Source organism: Mytilinidion resinicola, assembly GCF_010093595.1.
Source record: "Mytilinidion resinicola strain CBS 304.34 unplaced genomic scaffold BDZ99scaffold_6, whole genome shotgun sequence".
Lineage (NCBI taxonomy): Eukaryota > Fungi > Ascomycota > Dothideomycetes > Mytilinidiales > Mytilinidiaceae > Mytilinidion > Mytilinidion resinicola.
In genome coordinates, this window is record NW_022985442.1 from 1,414,821 (window position 1) to 1,429,933 (window position 15,113).

Sequence of the window (15,113 nt, forward strand, 5' to 3'; positions counted from 1 at the left end):
GATGGTGGCAGGCGACCTTAGGCGCTGCTAAGCCAAGAGCCGCTGCTTTATCTCCGACACCACCAACGACGATTCACAGCGTCGCGCAAAGAAATAGTCGCGTGCGCTTCTTCTGGAAGGTCGTCGAAAAAGAGGAAAGTCTGAGAAGAGGTCAATTGGTGCAGAAGGCCAGCGCGAGCATGGTGTTTTAAGGCCGCACTTGTCTGCAGGCAATCACGACTACGCAATTCAAATCGGGGCGAAAATGTAAGGCGAGAGATCTCTTTCATGCACGTCCAGTCACGCGTCGATCCATCTGTTTTCTTCTGCGTCCTTCTCCTTGAGTCTTTTCAAGAATTCCCCACTCTTCGTGGTGGTGCATGCCTATGTTGGCTGTAGTAGTGGCACAACGCGTCTTGGATGCGACTCTGCCGACTGGACATTCATGCCTGCACTCTGCATTCACACGTGTCATATGCTGTCCTTCACTCCGAAACACGTAGTCATCTTGACATGCAGACTCGCCCAGAAAAATACTAATATTTGGGGATAGACTAAGTCTCCATGTCTTACTACGATATCGACGCCATCCTCACGGATGCTCAGGTAAATATCACATCTGCATTACCATATCATTTTCACTACTCTCCAAATGGCTTACAATATAAACAGAAAGTGCCATGTACATTCGAACTCACCGTGCCCGGTCTGGGCTTCCTTGACGGAAACATGGATGGTGACGTAAGATACTCTCCCCTACTGAATACTAAACATCCCCTATCCTAACACCCATGCAGATGAAGAAGGACTCCAAAGTCGAACTCCCAATCTGGCTCGGCGAGATGCTCTCCCTAAGGTCCACCACCACCGCCAACCCCTTCCTCCCTCACCAACTCCCACTAACCCCCCATCCAGCGAAATGATGAACACCGACTCCCTTGTCACCCTCAGCATCCCCTCTGCCCTGGGCCCACGCGTCTTCAACGCACTAAAAGCAGACCCCAGAACCGTCGACCTCCGCGCGCTCGCCTCGCACTTCTACAACCTCGCGACGCGGCTGCTAGAGATGTATGTTGAGGATATTAACAAGTCTGAGGAGCAGGAAATGATTCGAGTGTTGAGTGAGACGTTCAAAGCGCGCGCGGCGGTAATAGCAGATCAAGCGAATAATGTGAGGGGCACGCTGGGGGAAGGTGCGGATTTCTTGAGGGGGCTGGATGAGAATGAGCGGCAGTGTATGTTTGAATACCTTTCCTACCGCACGTCTCCTGCGGCTACTAACAACTCTTTCGCTTTGTAGTGTTCCGCGCTGCACACGACAGCGCGAAATCAGTGCGGGCATGGGTGGCGGAGGGTATGAAGAAGAAGTGAGTGGGTTTGCTGCCCATGTGTTAGAGTTGAAAAGAATGTATGAACGAAATGAAGACTATACAAGATGAAAAAACAATGCAACCACTCCAACGCAACCTACTACGACTCTATACACATAATGTGATTCTGAAGCCAAAATCCCTCCGCTCTCCCACTCTTTGCTCATCTCCAAAAAAGATTGCACCACTAGGTTCCTCCTTTCTAAGGCCCCCAAAAAGTCAAAAGGAAAATTCGCATATTGGCGTCACCGCGAATCGAACGCGGGTTATATCGGGGTTGTGCTCCACAACGATATGTCCTAACCACTAGACCATGACACCTTACTGGAATTGAGTTGTGCGGAAATTAATTATAATATAATCCAGGATCCTCTGGCAGGTCTTTGCGCTTCGAGGTTTGAGTGCCAAAAACTGGGGGTGTGTGTCATAATTTTGGGAAGTTGGTGGGTGAATATTGGCCATTGGTGGTGGGCGGCCTGGTGGAGCGGGGAAGGTCCACGGGTGGGGCGGAGTTGGTGATGGGTTTTATTGGTCGGGTTCAGGGCTTTCGTAGACTCCGTAATGCAGGTGTGCTAACGGTTTTGAGTGTGATTTCATTGATAGAGGGTTAACACTCTTCCTATCATGCTGCAACCTTCCAAAAGATCGATTTGTTACAAACCGCCTTGAGAATAGAAAAGGCCGCTCATATACGGCTACTGCAATGTTTAATTCTACTGAAATACCTTACACCGTCGTTTCCGACAGTCCACACATTGTAACCATTCGCATAGTCATCAGCAAGACCGAGCTTCAGAACATGCAGTATTCACATCACGCAGAAAAAAGCCATGGTGTTCCGATCATATTCATTCAACGATCCTATAGAGGGGTCTGAAATACACAGTGCATGCCAAACGCCCAAAGAAAAGAGCTAGGTCCAAGGAAAAGAGTGTACCGAAGTAAATCAGCTATCGACAGTTTGTCAAGTTTGGTGCTACCATATCGGCAACCCATATCATACTATACTACTCGCAGCGCTACGAACCAAGCTATGTCTTCCAGCGGCCGACATAGCTTTCGATGTTCATAATCCAGAGCCTTTGCGTGCTTTGGTGTATTTACCAAGTGTGCATTTCGCCCTGCGCGGAAACCTGCCCCTGGGCATCCGCCACCAGCTTCTGCAGCGCTGGGCCCATGACGACCCAGATCTCGAAGACCATGATGGGCATGAGGATTATCATGACGGCAAACATGACGAGCGTGATCTTAACATAGAGGAATACTAGGCGACGGCGGGCCTCCCAGTTGAACGAACGCCACGCATCGACGAAGCCGATAGCGCCAGAGCCGCCGAGGATAGCTGGGACAACCTTGCCGGCGAAGGAGCGGTCAAATGGAACTATACATTCCGAATCTTCCGGCAGTAGGCTGGCCTCGACACGGACCAAAGTTACAATAGCAGGGAGGGTGACGAAGAGCGCCGAAAGGAGGACCACGGCGACGAGGGAGGTCACACGGAGCGCGAGCAGGAACCAGTCAACGCCTTTGTAGGTGGCAAGCTCGTTGCCGTTGAGACGGTTGAGACGAAGGACGTAGACAAAGCCTACGGCGACGTACAGCGAGGCGTACCCGGCGCAGGCCTTGACAGCGGCCGGGAGCGCAAGCTGGCGCCAGGAGGATGCCGGGGGCATGCGGCGCCAGAAGCGCTTGTTGGAGGGCATCGAGATGACAGTGTGAGTCCATGCCGCGTGGACACGGGCAAGGAGGACAGCGGAGAGCGAAGAGAAGATGAAAAAGCGGCCCGGGATGAAGCCAGGGATCACGGCATCCAAAATCTTGGTCACGAACGCATGTGTGAAGTTGTAGAAGATGAAGGGAACCAGTCCGCGCCATTTAGAGAGGGGACCAGCCTGGGACTTGAGGTGTCGGAGTGTGGTGCGGATCTTGGAAGTGATGGGCTTCGCACGGACGAGGGTGACGTTGGGGCCTGCGTTCTCTTCGACATTGCCGTCGTTCTTCATGAGAGGGTCGGCGTCTTCGGGAGGGGAGGTGAGGGCGATTTCGGCGCTGGGGCTCTCGACCTAGCCATATATTAATATTGGTCCACCAAATTGAATAGATATATTTAGACATACCATCGCTAGAGTTGCAACGACGTCTTTGAGGGTGTACTCAAGCTAGGTTGTTGTCAGTGGTGTTGAAGTGAGAGGTACGAGGCTACAGTCCCCCAGAAGAGCACATACAGAGCTCAAGATGACCGTGAAGACGATGAAGGTCGTGAAGAGCAAAGCCTGTCCCCAGCCGGGGATCTTAATCTCAACTGGCTTGCCATCGCCATTCTTGAAGCCCTCAGAGGCAGCTTGAACGCCGCGACGAACGAGGGCGTGACCGACGTGACCGACGTAACCAACCATGATGAACTAGAATCAGAGCACAAACACAGAAGAGGTGTAAGAGAAAGTGTCCTTGATGAAGGCGGACAAGTGTGGGGTTGATAAAGGAAGAGACAAGATGAGGGAGAGGCGTGCGGGAGGCTTTGGTTACGTACCTCCTGTAGACGAAGGCGCAGCTCAAACGGTGAACGGCGGCAAGGCAACCGTCCGCCGGGCTCATGAATCCCGGCGATTTGGCCCCAAGCTGTGTCAAAAGCAGCCAGGGCCCGTCTTTATTTGGTATCACTTGGCACGCGTCCGCCTGCTCTGCCGGCCAATCGCCGCCCCCTGAACTGGTGATTCTTCACATCTCGCCTCTGAACTCGACGGATGCGGGATGCTTCTTCGTATTCTCTATTGGCACCATAAATACTTTGGCCTTGGATATTTCTTTAAGCTCATAATTGCCACATCAATCCATCTTTCAAAAACTGTTTTTCGACGACTTTCAAAGTTTGGCAATCTCAGCCTTCTGTCGCCATAATAATCGTACGAGGAACAGCATCCTTCGACGAATCCGCCTTACCGGTCCGATCCCACCACTGTGCCCCTTCCTTCTCCCTCGCCCTATAGCCCTAACTCCGCTTATTATAGTAATATGTAATATGCTCATCCTGCTAATCATTCACATTTCCATGTCACCTTCATTGATCTACGTTGTACACAGCCAGACTCTCAAACTCAGCCTTGCACACAAAACTCCGTCGCATCACATTTCCTCTGCATGTATCCACAACACCTCGCCTGATATGCGCAATTGCTGTGCACCAACATCCATGACTTCTTGGCTGCGGCACAGGATGCTCTAGTTCGAAACGCACGCAGCACCAGCCTCGAAGCAAAGCAACGGCGAGGCAAAGTCTGACCACTCCAACTGCGTGCTTCGCACATTCTAGACCGGGTCTTTTGCCTTGCAACAATCGTTGAGAAAAGGCCATCAGCCAACTGTATGCATTTTGTTTTAGCAGGGGTGCTCGTATTGCCCGATCCCGTCCACCCACCATCGAGCTTGAATCATATCCTACGCCTCATCATCCATCAATAGGACCCATCTACTCTCTCTCCCCCCCTCTGCTCCCCCATATTTATCGTCTTCACGGACGAACACCTCCCACGCCTCAAACTGCACGACCTCCGCTGCCCAGAATATGACGTCTCTGCGCTCGCTGCAAGCCGTCCACACACCACTCACATCGCGAGCCACTTCAGCGATCTTCTCCGCCACGAACTCGTATGCTGGGGGTACGTAGGCCTGGTCGGCGCCTGCAGCGAAATCCCGCAGCTTAGACTTGTAGAAGGCGCGGAGGTTGTGGAGCCAGGCGTAAATTTTTGAGGATGGGGTGTTTCTGTGGTGGTGGTCGTTAGATATTCGAAAGCATAAATGTGATGTAGCCAAATGAGGAGTATGGAAGTACGAGTAGTGGAGCAGAATCAAGTTCAATGATGTAAAGAGATGTAGTACTCACTCAGTCAAGACATACGCATACGCCAGCCAAAGCACCCACACTACGTCCTCACAATCTGCAGCTTGCATCTCAGCTGCGTCCATAGGATCTACGAGCACGTTACCTACGCCTTCCACAAAGGCGCGTGCAGCGGCTGGGTTCTCTGTCTCCAGCTGCGCAATGGCCTCGCGCGTAGTCAAGATAGAGCTCGGAGATAGGATACTTGAGCGCTCGTCCACGAACTCCGGGAGCACTTTGCGAAGCTCAGCGATATTGCTATCCACGACATTTAGCTGCCCCTTGCGATAAACGCTTGCATAGTGCTGTCTCGTGTTTGTCGGCTCGCCATTGGGCGCACCTCCGGCTATCTTCTGGTGCCGCACTTGCAGAACTTGGAGGAGCTGTCTCACGGCACCGATGATGTGGCGACCGGGTTTCCAGTCTGGGAGATCGTAGTGGAGGCTTTGCGGCCTACTTGTCGTATACAGGTATATGCCGAGGGCGACCTTAAAGAGAAGTGGTGGAATTCCGCCGAGCCAGGAGTGCTTGTTGTCGTATCGGCCGAGTTTGCAGTCGGAGGATCGGAGGTAAAGGTCTCGGCCGAAATCTTCTTCACTCATGTCTTTCGGTTCCAGGAGGTGGTTCTCGAGGATGATCTGTTTGATAGGTGGGATCAGACCGCCGAGTTTGACCGCTACTTGTTCGAAAGGGTTGTTAGGGATGCAAAAGCCGTATCCGGCGAGCACTATAGTGGAATGGAGATTAGTATATATGATGGTCCGAAGGATATTTAATATATCACATATTGAAAGAGTGGGCTCTGATAGGAGGCGAGCGGAATTTCAGTGTTTGAAAAGAGGAGGACCGAGGTGATGGTTGGATATCTAGGCAGGGATTGATTCTAGGTATTACGGAGGACGTATGTGCTATACTTGAGACTCCAAGGAGCTAGTAGATTCTGAAGCCACAAAGTTCAAAGAAACAAGAACTTGATACTTACATTCTTCATTGCCCTTGGATCCATAGTTGTTGAATATCTCGTCGCCTTTCTTCAAGGGTTCATATGTGCTCAATGCGAAGGCGTCAAATCTCATATCCCAATCCACTCTTGCATTACTATCATGGTTGAGGGAGTCTAAGAAGGGGTAGAGAACGGAGAACCGCTCTAGTTCAAGATTAGGGAACACAAGTGTTGAGTCGAAACCTCGCGAGGTAAAGATGGAAGCAGCCCAAACATAAGAATCCCTGCGTTAATCTCCAATTAGCAATCGTCCATCGTCTATCGGTCGTTGGACGTGGAATTCGAACGAAATAGGCACGAGTAATTTTCTGCATGTTGCGGGCAACAGCAGACGCATTGGCCGTGAATTAACGTGTTTACGGCGCCAGACGAGAAGAGGAACCTCGAAAGCTGACATGGCGGAAGCTAGACACAGTTTTCAAGCTTCCACAAGATATCTAATTGTAATTCCAGGGGCGGTGGCGCTTTTGTAATCTTGGGTTACAGCTCAAAATAGCCTCACTTCTCCTGCTAGCGCATAGACCGAAGGATCATTTGGCCGAGCTGACAGTTGGGACAGGGGTGGCAAATATGATGCCAAATTCTCAGAAAACGAAAATAGCATGGGAATAGGAGGTCCTAGCTGGTACAGTCTTACCAGGAGAATTGGCTACAATCTATTCCACGCTCTTTGAGAGCGTCCATGACAAGCTCCCATTCGCTCTTCCATAGACCATGGCGAATATCGCGAAAGGTGTCTAGATTAGTTGCGCCTAACCACTTGCGGTCCTCGGTAGTGAAGTATATGATCGTATCAAAGGTCGTAGGCAGAGCATTGATGTAAGGGGCCCAGAAGGAGCGGTCCTTGAGCGAGGCCTGTTCAAGGAGTACGAAACGAGAAAGAATATGAGATGGGACAACATCCCATAGCGACGTCAGGGTGCTACCACAGAAACGAACAGATACGCCATCGAGGACTTTCTCTTCGATGGGTATGATGTTGAGATAGGAAAGTGACAGTGTTGTTGGACACGAGCAAATGTTGAACTTTGATGGAGACTCGTTGCCGTCGACGTCGGACAGTGCTCGAAAGCGAAAAGCATGCTGCTCATCCTCGGCGAGCTCTACAGCTGGGCTCTTCTGGCCTCCGTTGCTCTCAAACCACGATACCAAGTCACGGGCCCGCGCCCTAGCGGCAGAGGCTACCATGTTGAGGGACCAAGGGACCAAGGGACCAAGAGTAACCGGGATGCTGGCGGGTTGGCGAGGCAGGAAGAAACCGGGAGCGTCCGGGATGGCTATTGGAATATGTGGCTGGATGGTTCTCTGATGGTGGTCAGAGATTTTCGAATAGTGAACGAGGTGTATCGTCCGGGGCATCGGACTTCGGGCATGTCGCCGATCCGGCAGCGAGGCACATGAACGGAGAATACGCTTGGCAGCAGGAGGGCTACGGGCCAGGATCTAGATGTCAACCTTGGGCCCATCATAGGTCAACGTTGCAGAAGCAAGCGCCTGTGAGAGAGCGGTGTCAAGACACGGGAGGATCCGTATGGCCAGCAACCGGCATGGTGGCTTCAACGGGGAATAATACGAGAAATGCGGACACCGCACCGCAGCCGGCAGTCAAGTGAAGCTAGAACTGCTTCCCTGTATCTCTTGGACGAACAGCGAAGACGGCGTGAGAGAAATGGCGCGGCGGTGGTCGCTGCGAGGGAGGAAGCGCGATATTACGAGGGCGAGGTTCGCTTTTTTGCCGGTTTGGGGCATATTTGACGATTCAACTATGACACACCAAGAAGACTTCAGGGCTCGCAGGAGTGGGGTTGCCAGTGTGCCAGCGTGCCAGCATGGCCTTGCCCCGCAGGAGCAGCTTCATTTCAAGGTCAGCAGCGTGGCGCGTATTACAAGGTCACGATACGCCTATAGCAGGTAACAGCCCCTCCCGTGATGGAGGGCTGCTGAGTGGTAAAGGGCTAGCTGCACACGTAAGGCACCGCGTCCAGTGCATCTGATAATGTCCGCCTGAGACTCGTACATTCTGCTCGTACTTCGTACCCCGTGTTTGGTCAATTCGCGGAGGGCTCTTGGCGGCCACGAGCCTCCAGCAGTTTGCCGGAAGCTGGCGGATGCGCGCTCGTGAAGCCCTCGTGGCGGCCACCACTCTCCTTCCAGGCAGGTTTCGCTGCTGCTGGAGGATGATGCCGCCCCCAACTCTGCTGCTCCTGCGTATCAGGCAGTCTCACTTTGCGAGCCTCTGATTAGTCGCGGGGCTAGGCTAGAAGATGCATCTCACGCTGCTGGCTACAGCGGTCAATCCGCAACGGCCGTAGCGGCCTTTTGGACACTCCAGCGCGCCAGCACCAATGAGGCCGGGCATGAAGACAGCACGAAGCCTCTCTCGGCTGGCGGCTCGCGTCCTTCGCCGGACGTGGCCACCTCGACGCTGAAAAGTACGCTGTCGGGGGCGGAGCGACTGGAGCCCGAGATGCTCGCCTTTGCGCTGCTTTTGCGCGGTCGAATCCCCGAGGACCACAGCCTGTCGGCGAAGCGTGTGCACGCTGGCCTGAGCTGCCCGAAAGCCGCTTCAAAGAGCCTGCACCATGGCGGTGGAGTCAAAGACACGGCGGCCCATTCGCACATGGCAGCCGTACATAATGGAAGCCCGTCGCTCTATTCAGCCAGCCTCCGCCCCCTCGTTGTGCCTGCAGTCTCTCACACTGGCCCCGCCCCGAGTCCCATCAGCCCTTGCAGACGGCCGTCCGCAGCATTGAGCACTGACGCCGCGCGTGGCTGATCTCCAAGCACGCAGCCCAGCAGTCAGCCCTGTGGAGGAGCTTAGACGAGAGGCTCCTGCTCTCACGGCCCGCGAGTCACCACGGCCTCACCCATAAGCCAAGCGCCCCCAGCTAGGGAGGGGGCGTCTGGCGCCTGACTGCGCTCCAACTCCTCGCAAACCATTCCGACGTCTACCTCTCGCGGCCATTTCCTTTGTTGCCCTCTGGTGGGATATGTGCTGCCCCTCCCTTCCCTGCCTGCGCTCGCGAGACGTGGAACCATGCTCGTGAGCATGTTGACAGCCGACCACGCAGCCAAACACGGCACCCAATTCACACCACCCTTCGCCGACTCTCTCTCCGACGCCTCGCCCTCGACCCGCTCGCCGCTGTCCATCTTTAACCTGGCCTCATGGCGCCCTCAGTACCCCGTCACTCCCTTGGAGCTCCCTCCTACCGTCCTCTCCGAGCACGTCCTCTCGAATGGAGCCATAAAACCCGCCAAAAACATCATGTTTGCGGACCCCGAGGCCTCTCGCCCGCTTTCTTTTGACCAGTCCCGGCCCACTTCGTCCGGCAGCGGAGCCTCAGAGGACACCAGACGCAAGAAGCGCGCCCCTCGCGCCAAAACAACCTACAACCTCGCCCATCCGCCCCCACCCATCCGTCCTAGCAAGAAGCTCCATCTGCGGCCCAAGGTCTACCTCCAGCTGCAGCAGGTGCTTCCCTCGACGCGACCAAAGCCCGTGTATGAAGTAATCCCGTCCGCCGTTTTTGTGCCCAGGCATGTCCGGAAGTTTGCGCGCGTCTTCAAGTCCAAGGACAAGCTCGGGCCATCTGACCTCCTCATTGTGAAGGCTGAGCAATACGGACTGACCGATGACGAAGACAGCTCCGACGACGAGCGCTTCAGCTCCCGCGATGTCATTGGCGTCATATGCACCGGGAAGAAGGAGGAGAACAAGCCATGCAAGACGGAGATCTTGATGGACGATGGTTCCAACTGGGATGCAGTCCCCATGCCCAATGGCGGCTACGAATTCGTCTGCACGGACGAGCATGGGCTGCAGCTCAAGTGTCGTTGGATAGCGCGCCACAGTCCGTCCAGACGTGCTTCCTCTCTGCCCAGTCCAGGGTCGCTCGAGGACAAGAAGTTCATCTTCAGTACCATCAGCACCAACTCGAGACGGCATCCCATTATTGCTACCATGACTCGCTCCAGTATCGACGTCTTCGATTCGTATACGATGCCCACGACCACATCATCCCATGCGGCTTCACCCGTCCACACTCCCCTTCAGACCCCCTCGGTTGTGTCGGACGCCGGCTTCTTCATCGACGCTGAACACCTGAACGCTGAACGTGCCCCTATAATAACAGAACATACTCTTCGCAAACTAATTACAATCTCTGGCATCTGGGTTGGCTTTCGCGAGGGCTGGTCGAATGTGTTTAGCTACAACAAAGCACCATGTCTTACACCCCTGAACACATGTACTCCCGCCTCAGCTTCAACCTCCAAATCCCGCCCTGTGGTCCCTACGCGCGTTGTATCTATGCCAGTGTTCGACTCCCCCGCCACCCCTACCTTTCCGGATGAAAATCGTCGTACTCTGCCTAAACTCCTCCGCAGCAGCACCCAGATTATAAATCGCCATTCCGTAGGTCGGACACCCTCCCCCTCCGGTGCGACCTCCACCACGGGATCTCCTACAACCCCCGAGCCTGCCCGGGCCAAAAGATCAAATTCCACTGGCTCGGCATTCTCCTCAACACGCGGCCGAAACAGCCTCCGCAAGCGTTTCGGTCTGACTCCTGAAGACCTCAGCCTGCCAGAAAGCGAGGTAGAGCGTGAGCGCGAGAAAAGCATGGAACTCTTCCGCAACTCTCTCCTGCAGCAAAATAGACAGACGAACCCTGTACAGCCTCCGCCCATTCGCATCGCTCAAGCGACACCGCAGCACACGCCCACGCCATCTCCGAGGCGCTCGACCTCCAAGAGAGTAAAAGCAAACTCTGTAGATTACTCTGCGGGAACGACGGCGGGCCTGTGGGACACTGGTGACCGCGATCGACCTACCAGCATGTTCATTGACGGAGAGGTGAATGGAAAGGGCGGCAGGAGGCCAAAAAGGAGCGGCGGACGGTTGCGACGCATGTTCGGGATTTTCAAGAAGAATCACAGCGCCTAAATCATGAGCGAAGCGAAATAGTCCGTGGGCCGGATAGCGTTTCATTGCTATACATTTCCTTCGAGATACCAGTCTGGGTGGTTTTTGTTTGTATATATGTTTCCTTCTCGTGTCTATTTCCAACATCATTGTCACAAACCTCGCGACGCGCATATCTCTTTTTCGTACCCGCATTACCTCGGCGTTGGAACAGTGTCACGGCTGTTACTACGGCCATCTCTCATCTCTGCTGGCGTTTCTCGCCATTCCTCATTGTTACAAGCAGGAGCTTTAGCTCATCCTCAGGCACCTAAAAGGCTCACATGAGCACGGCGTTATTCCTTTTGTGTAGTTGCATATTTTCGCGGCAGGGCGAGCCTGTTTTCGGCTTGTTATGCATTGTGGTTAAGATCTAGCCATTGTATAGTATCACTATAGGAACTCTCGGTGTGAATAGGAAGGAGTTGAATATCTTCAAGAGACGGATCATCGATAACGGTGGGACCAGTCAACCCGAATTCAACACAAGTCGTTACCTTCATGGTCCGAGTCTCGCTTATCATCTTTCATCGTGGCTACCTCTTGTGCATCGAATTCGCTGGTCTTACTGGCATCTAGTGTGAATTTCGTGTTGCGTCAAATTCTTCCTCTATTCTCAGCCCCCCTCCCTCCCTCTCTCTCTCACCTCAACCCCCTAACCGCCAACTGCATCCTGCGACTCCAACCCCCGTACAACCACCCCGCTCTATCTGCCTCATCATAATACCACCGTTCCCAATCTGCATCACAGTCAGCACAATCCGCTCTACTTCGCATCCCTCTCCTCCACTCCCAAAAACAACAAAACCTCACTCACCATCCGGAAACACCCCTTTCCCCTTCATCTCCGCCCAACTCCTCCCCTCCTCTCCCTGCGCCCCCTGCACAATATCCGCCCCCCTCCCCCTCGTCGCCGTCAACCGCACCTCCTTCCCAGCACCACTCCCACCCACCCACACACTCACACTCGCCCCCGACCTCGCCCCATCCTTCCCCTTCAGCGCCCGATCCCACTCCCCCACCCTCGCAAGCCCGCCCCACTGCGCCTCCCCCGCCGTCCGCGCCACAAGCCGCAGCTCCTGCCACCCGTCGCTCGCTACCAGCCTGCCCACCTCGCTCGCCACGCCCTCGGCCGCCGTCCCGCCGAACGCATCCTCCACCTCCAGCTCGCGCACCCGCAGCCCCGGCAGCAGCGCCAGCGCCGCCGCGAAGCCATACGTCGCGTAGTACCGCATGCCGCGGTCCGTGTGCAGCGGGAAGGGGTAGGCGGTGACGCGGATGCGGCGGAGGTGGGAGAGGGTGGCGGGCGCGAGGGGGACGAGGGTGGTGAGGAGGCTTTCTGTGGAGGGGAAGCGCAGGGTGGTGGCCGCGAGGAGGTGGGGGCGGGCTTCGTGGTGGAGTTGGGAGGAGGTGCGGAGGAGGGCGGTGCGGTGGGAAGGGGGGAGGGGTTTGGGAGAGGAGGAGGAGGAGGAGGACGGGGTGGGGAGGGCGTGCGTGATGACGAGGTCGGCGAAGACGAGGGCGTAGATGAGGTCGCGGAGTTCGAGGGGGAGGCGGAGGAGGGGTGGGGTGGTGGTGAGAGGGGCCGGTTGTGATGGCATTGTTGGGATGGAAAAGGAGGAAGATGATGTCCTAAATGAAACTTGACGCGTGAGAGACAAAGCCAATTGTCCAGTATGGAACTCGCGATAGAATAGAAAAGAAGGATTCGATGGTAACACAGAATGATCTTGACAGGGCTGAAGTCCGACCGCGGGAGCCCTCCCATTTATTCGTCATTCCGCCCTCCTCTACCTCGGAGCGGGCGTCTATCAGATGACGCGGAAGCTGAATTCTAGGTCCTGTGTGGCTGCTGATGCAGGACGATGGCGATAAAGCAGTCAGGCCTTCTATTCGGCCGTTTGCAAGCGCTCCCGCTGCGTGCAGGCGGGCTGTCGTCTATTCCAACGCTGAGGTCAGCGCGGCGTTTTGCTATTGTACTAAGTTGTAGACTTCAGCCGCATGCTGCATGAATGGGAAGTGGGCATGCGTGAAACAGTTGGGCAAATATAAAGTTAAGTGTGTATAGCTGAGTTCGAAGAGTTATCAATGTATGTACACTGTCCTATGCTAACCAGAGCTATGAACAATGGCTGCATTTGAGATGCAGCTGGGTATCGAAAGAGCTGTATGTTTCAGCCGCCCTTTGCCACTCGCTGTGCTCGCTCGCTAATCGGATTTACCGTCCTTACGTCCTTGCTTTGTTTACTTGAATCAAATCCATGAATTGTTTTTGCTGTCTCGTTCCTGTTTCAGTCCTCCTTGTCTCGTAGCCGGCCTCCTGAATTCTCTAGCTCCTTCTTTCGTTGCCATTGCCATTCCACCAGCACAGGCAGGAATTGCCGTAGATCAAACTCGGGCCATAGACAGTCGAGAAAGACGATGGAGGTATTCTGGTGGCACTGCCAGAGCATGAAGTCGCTCAGGCGCTGGACGCCTGATGTGCGGACTAGGAGATCCAATGGCGGTGCTTCGGCGGTCAACATGTTCGCGGTCAAGGTCTCCGCTGTGATTGACTCTGAGTCCGGGTATACCTCTCGTATCTTCTCGTTCGTGTCGGCAGGATCCGCGAGAGTAGGCGCAGAGGATTCGGGGTAGGCGTCGGCCGAGCTATAATCCTGACCGTTTTCTTGGGAAGACTTAGAAGAGGAGGTTGACGCAGAGCGTGATGATGAGTTCTGGGATTGTGCGTCCTCGGGCACTGAATGGTTGGTCTGCGCCCGGAGGTTGCGGGTTATGTGGGTTTCAGAGAAGGGACGCTTGAGGGGAGGTGGGATTGGTTTGCTGAAGTTCGAGACAGTCTTTTGGACCGCGCCAGTGATCTCTTCTCGCGATGTGTAAGGGAAGCAAACATTCAGGATGCATCTAGTACATGTTAGCCTTAGGTAATAACCAGGAATATTTGCACACTTGCCTTGTGTTCTTCTCAGTCAACTTGATGGCGGCGTCCACTCTTTCCAGAACATCAGGTCTGACCATTTCTCGTTGTCCGAGGATTCGAATGGAGGCGCCATATCGGTCAAGTAGAGCTCCATGCTGTGACAATTGAGTCAACTTGGTCTTGGCCATCTCCATGAGAGCGTCGACTTCGTATTTGGAGCGCTTGAAGTTCTCAATGCTGAAGGCGTAAACCGTGACAACTTTCACTCCGGATTTGTAGCACACTTCAAGGATCTAACGGAGAGATTAGCATCATGGTCAGCAGGGAGTGTCAGGTATGGAGACCACCCACCCGCGCCAGAGCTTCAAAGCCCAGATTATGACCCTCGACAGTCTCCAGATGGTTGTTCCTGGCAAACCGCCGGTTCCCGTCCATCACAAATGCAACGTGCTGTGGAATTGGGCCTTGACGCAGAGCTCCAATCAACAATTCTCGGAGCTGACGTATGCCCCAGGTGACGGGAGGGCTGGAGGCAAACCATTGGCGCATGCGGGAATGGTAGATAGAGTCGCCCATGGTGGAGTATCGAAATGGCGGTTGCTGAGGTGATTCGTGGCTCAAACAGATGTGCTGGATGGCAACGGAAGTGGTGCTTTTGGGTGAATCGCGGAGGTCAGACGAGAGCGAAGGGACGACAACGAGGGCAACGTGTCTAGATAGACTGCAATGGCATGAATAAGGCCCCGCACAATGTCCAGACGTGCACAAGGGGCGGTGTCAGTGTCCCCGGCTGCGGCGTGGTGGACATGTGTAGCTAGCTTCGCAGCAATGTTGAGCTGCGTCGACTTGAGGCTGCGCGGCGTCCCGGTTCAGGCCCACTCTTGTTTTTCGAAACGCGGCCCGGGCGCCTGGTAGCCGATCGCACCGCCGGATGGGCTTCTGCCATTATTGCAACACCACAGACGCGACCCGCAGACTCTGCAGAGGCCGCGTTGGGA

General features: G+C 54.6%; 7 protein-coding genes and 1 non-coding gene across 8 annotated transcripts; 2 read left to right on the forward strand and 6 right to left on the reverse strand.

The window, feature by feature from the left end:
• Positions 1-46: 46 nt before the first annotated feature.
• BDZ99DRAFT_461186 (GINS complex, Psf3 component) lies at positions 47-1,446 on the forward strand. Its single transcript, XM_033719559.1, has 6 exons — positions 47-246; positions 533-585; positions 652-720; positions 777-835; positions 895-1,214; positions 1,280-1,446. The coding sequence occupies exons 2-6, from the start codon at positions 544-546 to the stop codon at positions 1,348-1,350; spliced, it is 561 nt and encodes a 186-aa protein (XP_033579478.1). The 5' UTR covers positions 47-246; positions 533-543; the 3' UTR covers positions 1,351-1,446.
• Positions 1,447-1,589: 143 nt separating this feature from the next.
• On the reverse strand, positions 1,590-1,670 carry BDZ99DRAFT_t33. The gene has a single exon. It is a non-coding gene; the product is annotated as a tRNA-His (tRNA).
• Positions 1,671-2,234: 564 nt separating this feature from the next.
• Positions 2,235-3,876, reverse strand: BDZ99DRAFT_461188 (uncharacterized protein). The gene is made up of 3 exons (XM_033719560.1): positions 3,575-3,876; positions 3,467-3,508; positions 2,235-3,412 (listed from the first exon to the last, which is right to left on the reverse strand). The coding sequence occupies exons 1-3, from the start codon at positions 3,743-3,745 to the stop codon at positions 2,450-2,452; spliced, it is 1,176 nt and encodes a 391-aa protein (XP_033579479.1). The 5' UTR covers positions 3,746-3,876; the 3' UTR covers positions 2,235-2,449.
• Positions 3,877-4,320: 444 nt separating this feature from the next.
• Positions 4,321-4,863, reverse strand: BDZ99DRAFT_461189 (uncharacterized protein). Its single transcript, XM_033719561.1, has 2 exons — positions 4,765-4,863; positions 4,321-4,708 (listed from the first exon to the last, which is right to left on the reverse strand). The coding sequence occupies exon 2, from the start codon at positions 4,699-4,701 to the stop codon at positions 4,408-4,410; it is 294 nt and encodes a 97-aa protein (XP_033579481.1). The 5' UTR covers positions 4,702-4,708; positions 4,765-4,863; the 3' UTR covers positions 4,321-4,407.
• BDZ99DRAFT_496912 (SET domain-containing protein) lies at positions 4,321-7,978 on the reverse strand (the record flags this gene model as incomplete). Its single annotated transcript, XM_033723469.1, has 6 exons — positions 4,321-4,708; positions 4,765-5,109; positions 5,230-5,953; positions 6,209-6,453; positions 6,867-7,658; positions 7,878-7,978. The coding sequence occupies 5 exons, from the start codon at positions 7,976-7,978 to the stop codon at positions 4,785-4,787; spliced, it is 2,187 nt and encodes a 728-aa protein (XP_033579480.1). The 3' UTR covers positions 4,321-4,708; positions 4,765-4,784.
• A 936-nt stretch (positions 7,979-8,914) lies between these two features.
• On the forward strand, positions 8,915-11,666 carry BDZ99DRAFT_461191 (uncharacterized protein). Its single transcript, XM_033719562.1, has one exon. It carries the CDS (start codon positions 9,267-9,269, stop codon positions 11,175-11,177), a length of 1,911 nt encoding a protein of 636 aa, XP_033579482.1. The 5' UTR covers positions 8,915-9,266; the 3' UTR covers positions 11,178-11,666.
• Positions 11,667-11,837: 171 nt separating this feature from the next.
• BDZ99DRAFT_558579 (uncharacterized protein) lies at positions 11,838-13,224 on the reverse strand (the record flags this gene model as incomplete). Its single annotated transcript, XM_033727238.1, has 2 exons — positions 12,013-13,224; positions 11,838-11,935 (listed from the first exon to the last, which is right to left on the reverse strand). Exons 1-2 carry the CDS (start codon positions 12,794-12,796, stop codon positions 11,838-11,840), a joined length of 882 nt encoding a protein of 293 aa, XP_033579483.1. The 5' UTR covers positions 12,797-13,224.
• A 1-nt stretch (position 13,225) lies between these two features.
• BDZ99DRAFT_268432 (dehydrodolichyl diphosphate synthase) lies at positions 13,226-14,810 on the reverse strand. The gene is made up of 3 exons (XM_033713869.1): positions 14,467-14,810; positions 14,149-14,408; positions 13,226-14,099 (listed from the first exon to the last, which is right to left on the reverse strand). Exons 1-3 carry the CDS (start codon positions 14,689-14,691, stop codon positions 13,487-13,489), a joined length of 1,098 nt encoding a protein of 365 aa, XP_033579484.1. The 5' UTR covers positions 14,692-14,810; the 3' UTR covers positions 13,226-13,486.
• Positions 14,811-15,113: the final 303 nt, after the last annotated feature.

What these genes read in the sequence shown, in the direction of transcription:
- BDZ99DRAFT_461186 (XM_033719559.1), top strand. Translation starts at nt 544, where the DNA reads ATGTCTTACTACGATATCGACGCCATCCTCACGGATGCTCAG. An exon ending in CCATCCTCACGGATGCTCAG is followed by an intron (nt 586 to 651) that starts GTAAATATCACA and finishes CAATATAAACAG; the next exon opens with AAAGTGCCATGTACATTCGA. An exon ending in GGATGAGAATGAGCGGCAGT is followed by an intron (nt 1,215 to 1,279) that starts GTATGTTTGAAT and finishes TTCGCTTTGTAG; the next exon opens with TGTTCCGCGCTGCACACGAC.
- BDZ99DRAFT_461188 (XM_033719560.1), bottom strand. Translation starts at nt 3,745, where the DNA reads ATGGTTGGTTACGTCGGTCACGTCGGTCACGCCCTCGTTCGTCGCGGC. An exon ending in TCACGGTCATCTTGAGCTCT is followed by an intron (nt 3,509 to 3,574) that starts GTATGTGCTCTT and finishes ACAACAACCTAG; the next exon opens with CTTGAGTACACCCTCAAAGA. An exon ending in TCGTTGCAACTCTAGCGATG is followed by an intron (nt 3,413 to 3,466) that starts GTATGTCTAAAT and finishes ATATATGGCTAG; the next exon opens with GTCGAGAGCCCCAGCGCCGA.
- BDZ99DRAFT_461189 (XM_033719561.1), bottom strand. Translation starts at nt 4,701, where the DNA reads ATGGCCTTTTCTCAACGATTGTTGCAAGGCAAAAGACCCGGTCTAGAA.
- BDZ99DRAFT_461191 (XM_033719562.1), top strand. Translation starts at nt 9,267, where the DNA reads ATGCTCGTGAGCATGTTGACAGCCGACCACGCAGCCAAACACGGCACC.
- BDZ99DRAFT_268432 (XM_033713869.1), bottom strand. Translation starts at nt 14,691, where the DNA reads ATGGGCGACTCTATCTACCATTCCCGCATGCGCCAATGGTTTGCCTCC. An exon ending in GCTTTGAAGCTCTGGCGCGG is followed by an intron (nt 14,409 to 14,466) that starts GTGGGTGGTCTC and finishes TCTCTCCGTTAG; the next exon opens with ATCCTTGAAGTGTGCTACAA. An exon ending in TTGACTGAGAAGAACACAAG is followed by an intron (nt 14,100 to 14,148) that starts GCAAGTGTGCAA and finishes AACATGTACTAG; the next exon opens with ATGCATCCTGAATGTTTGCT.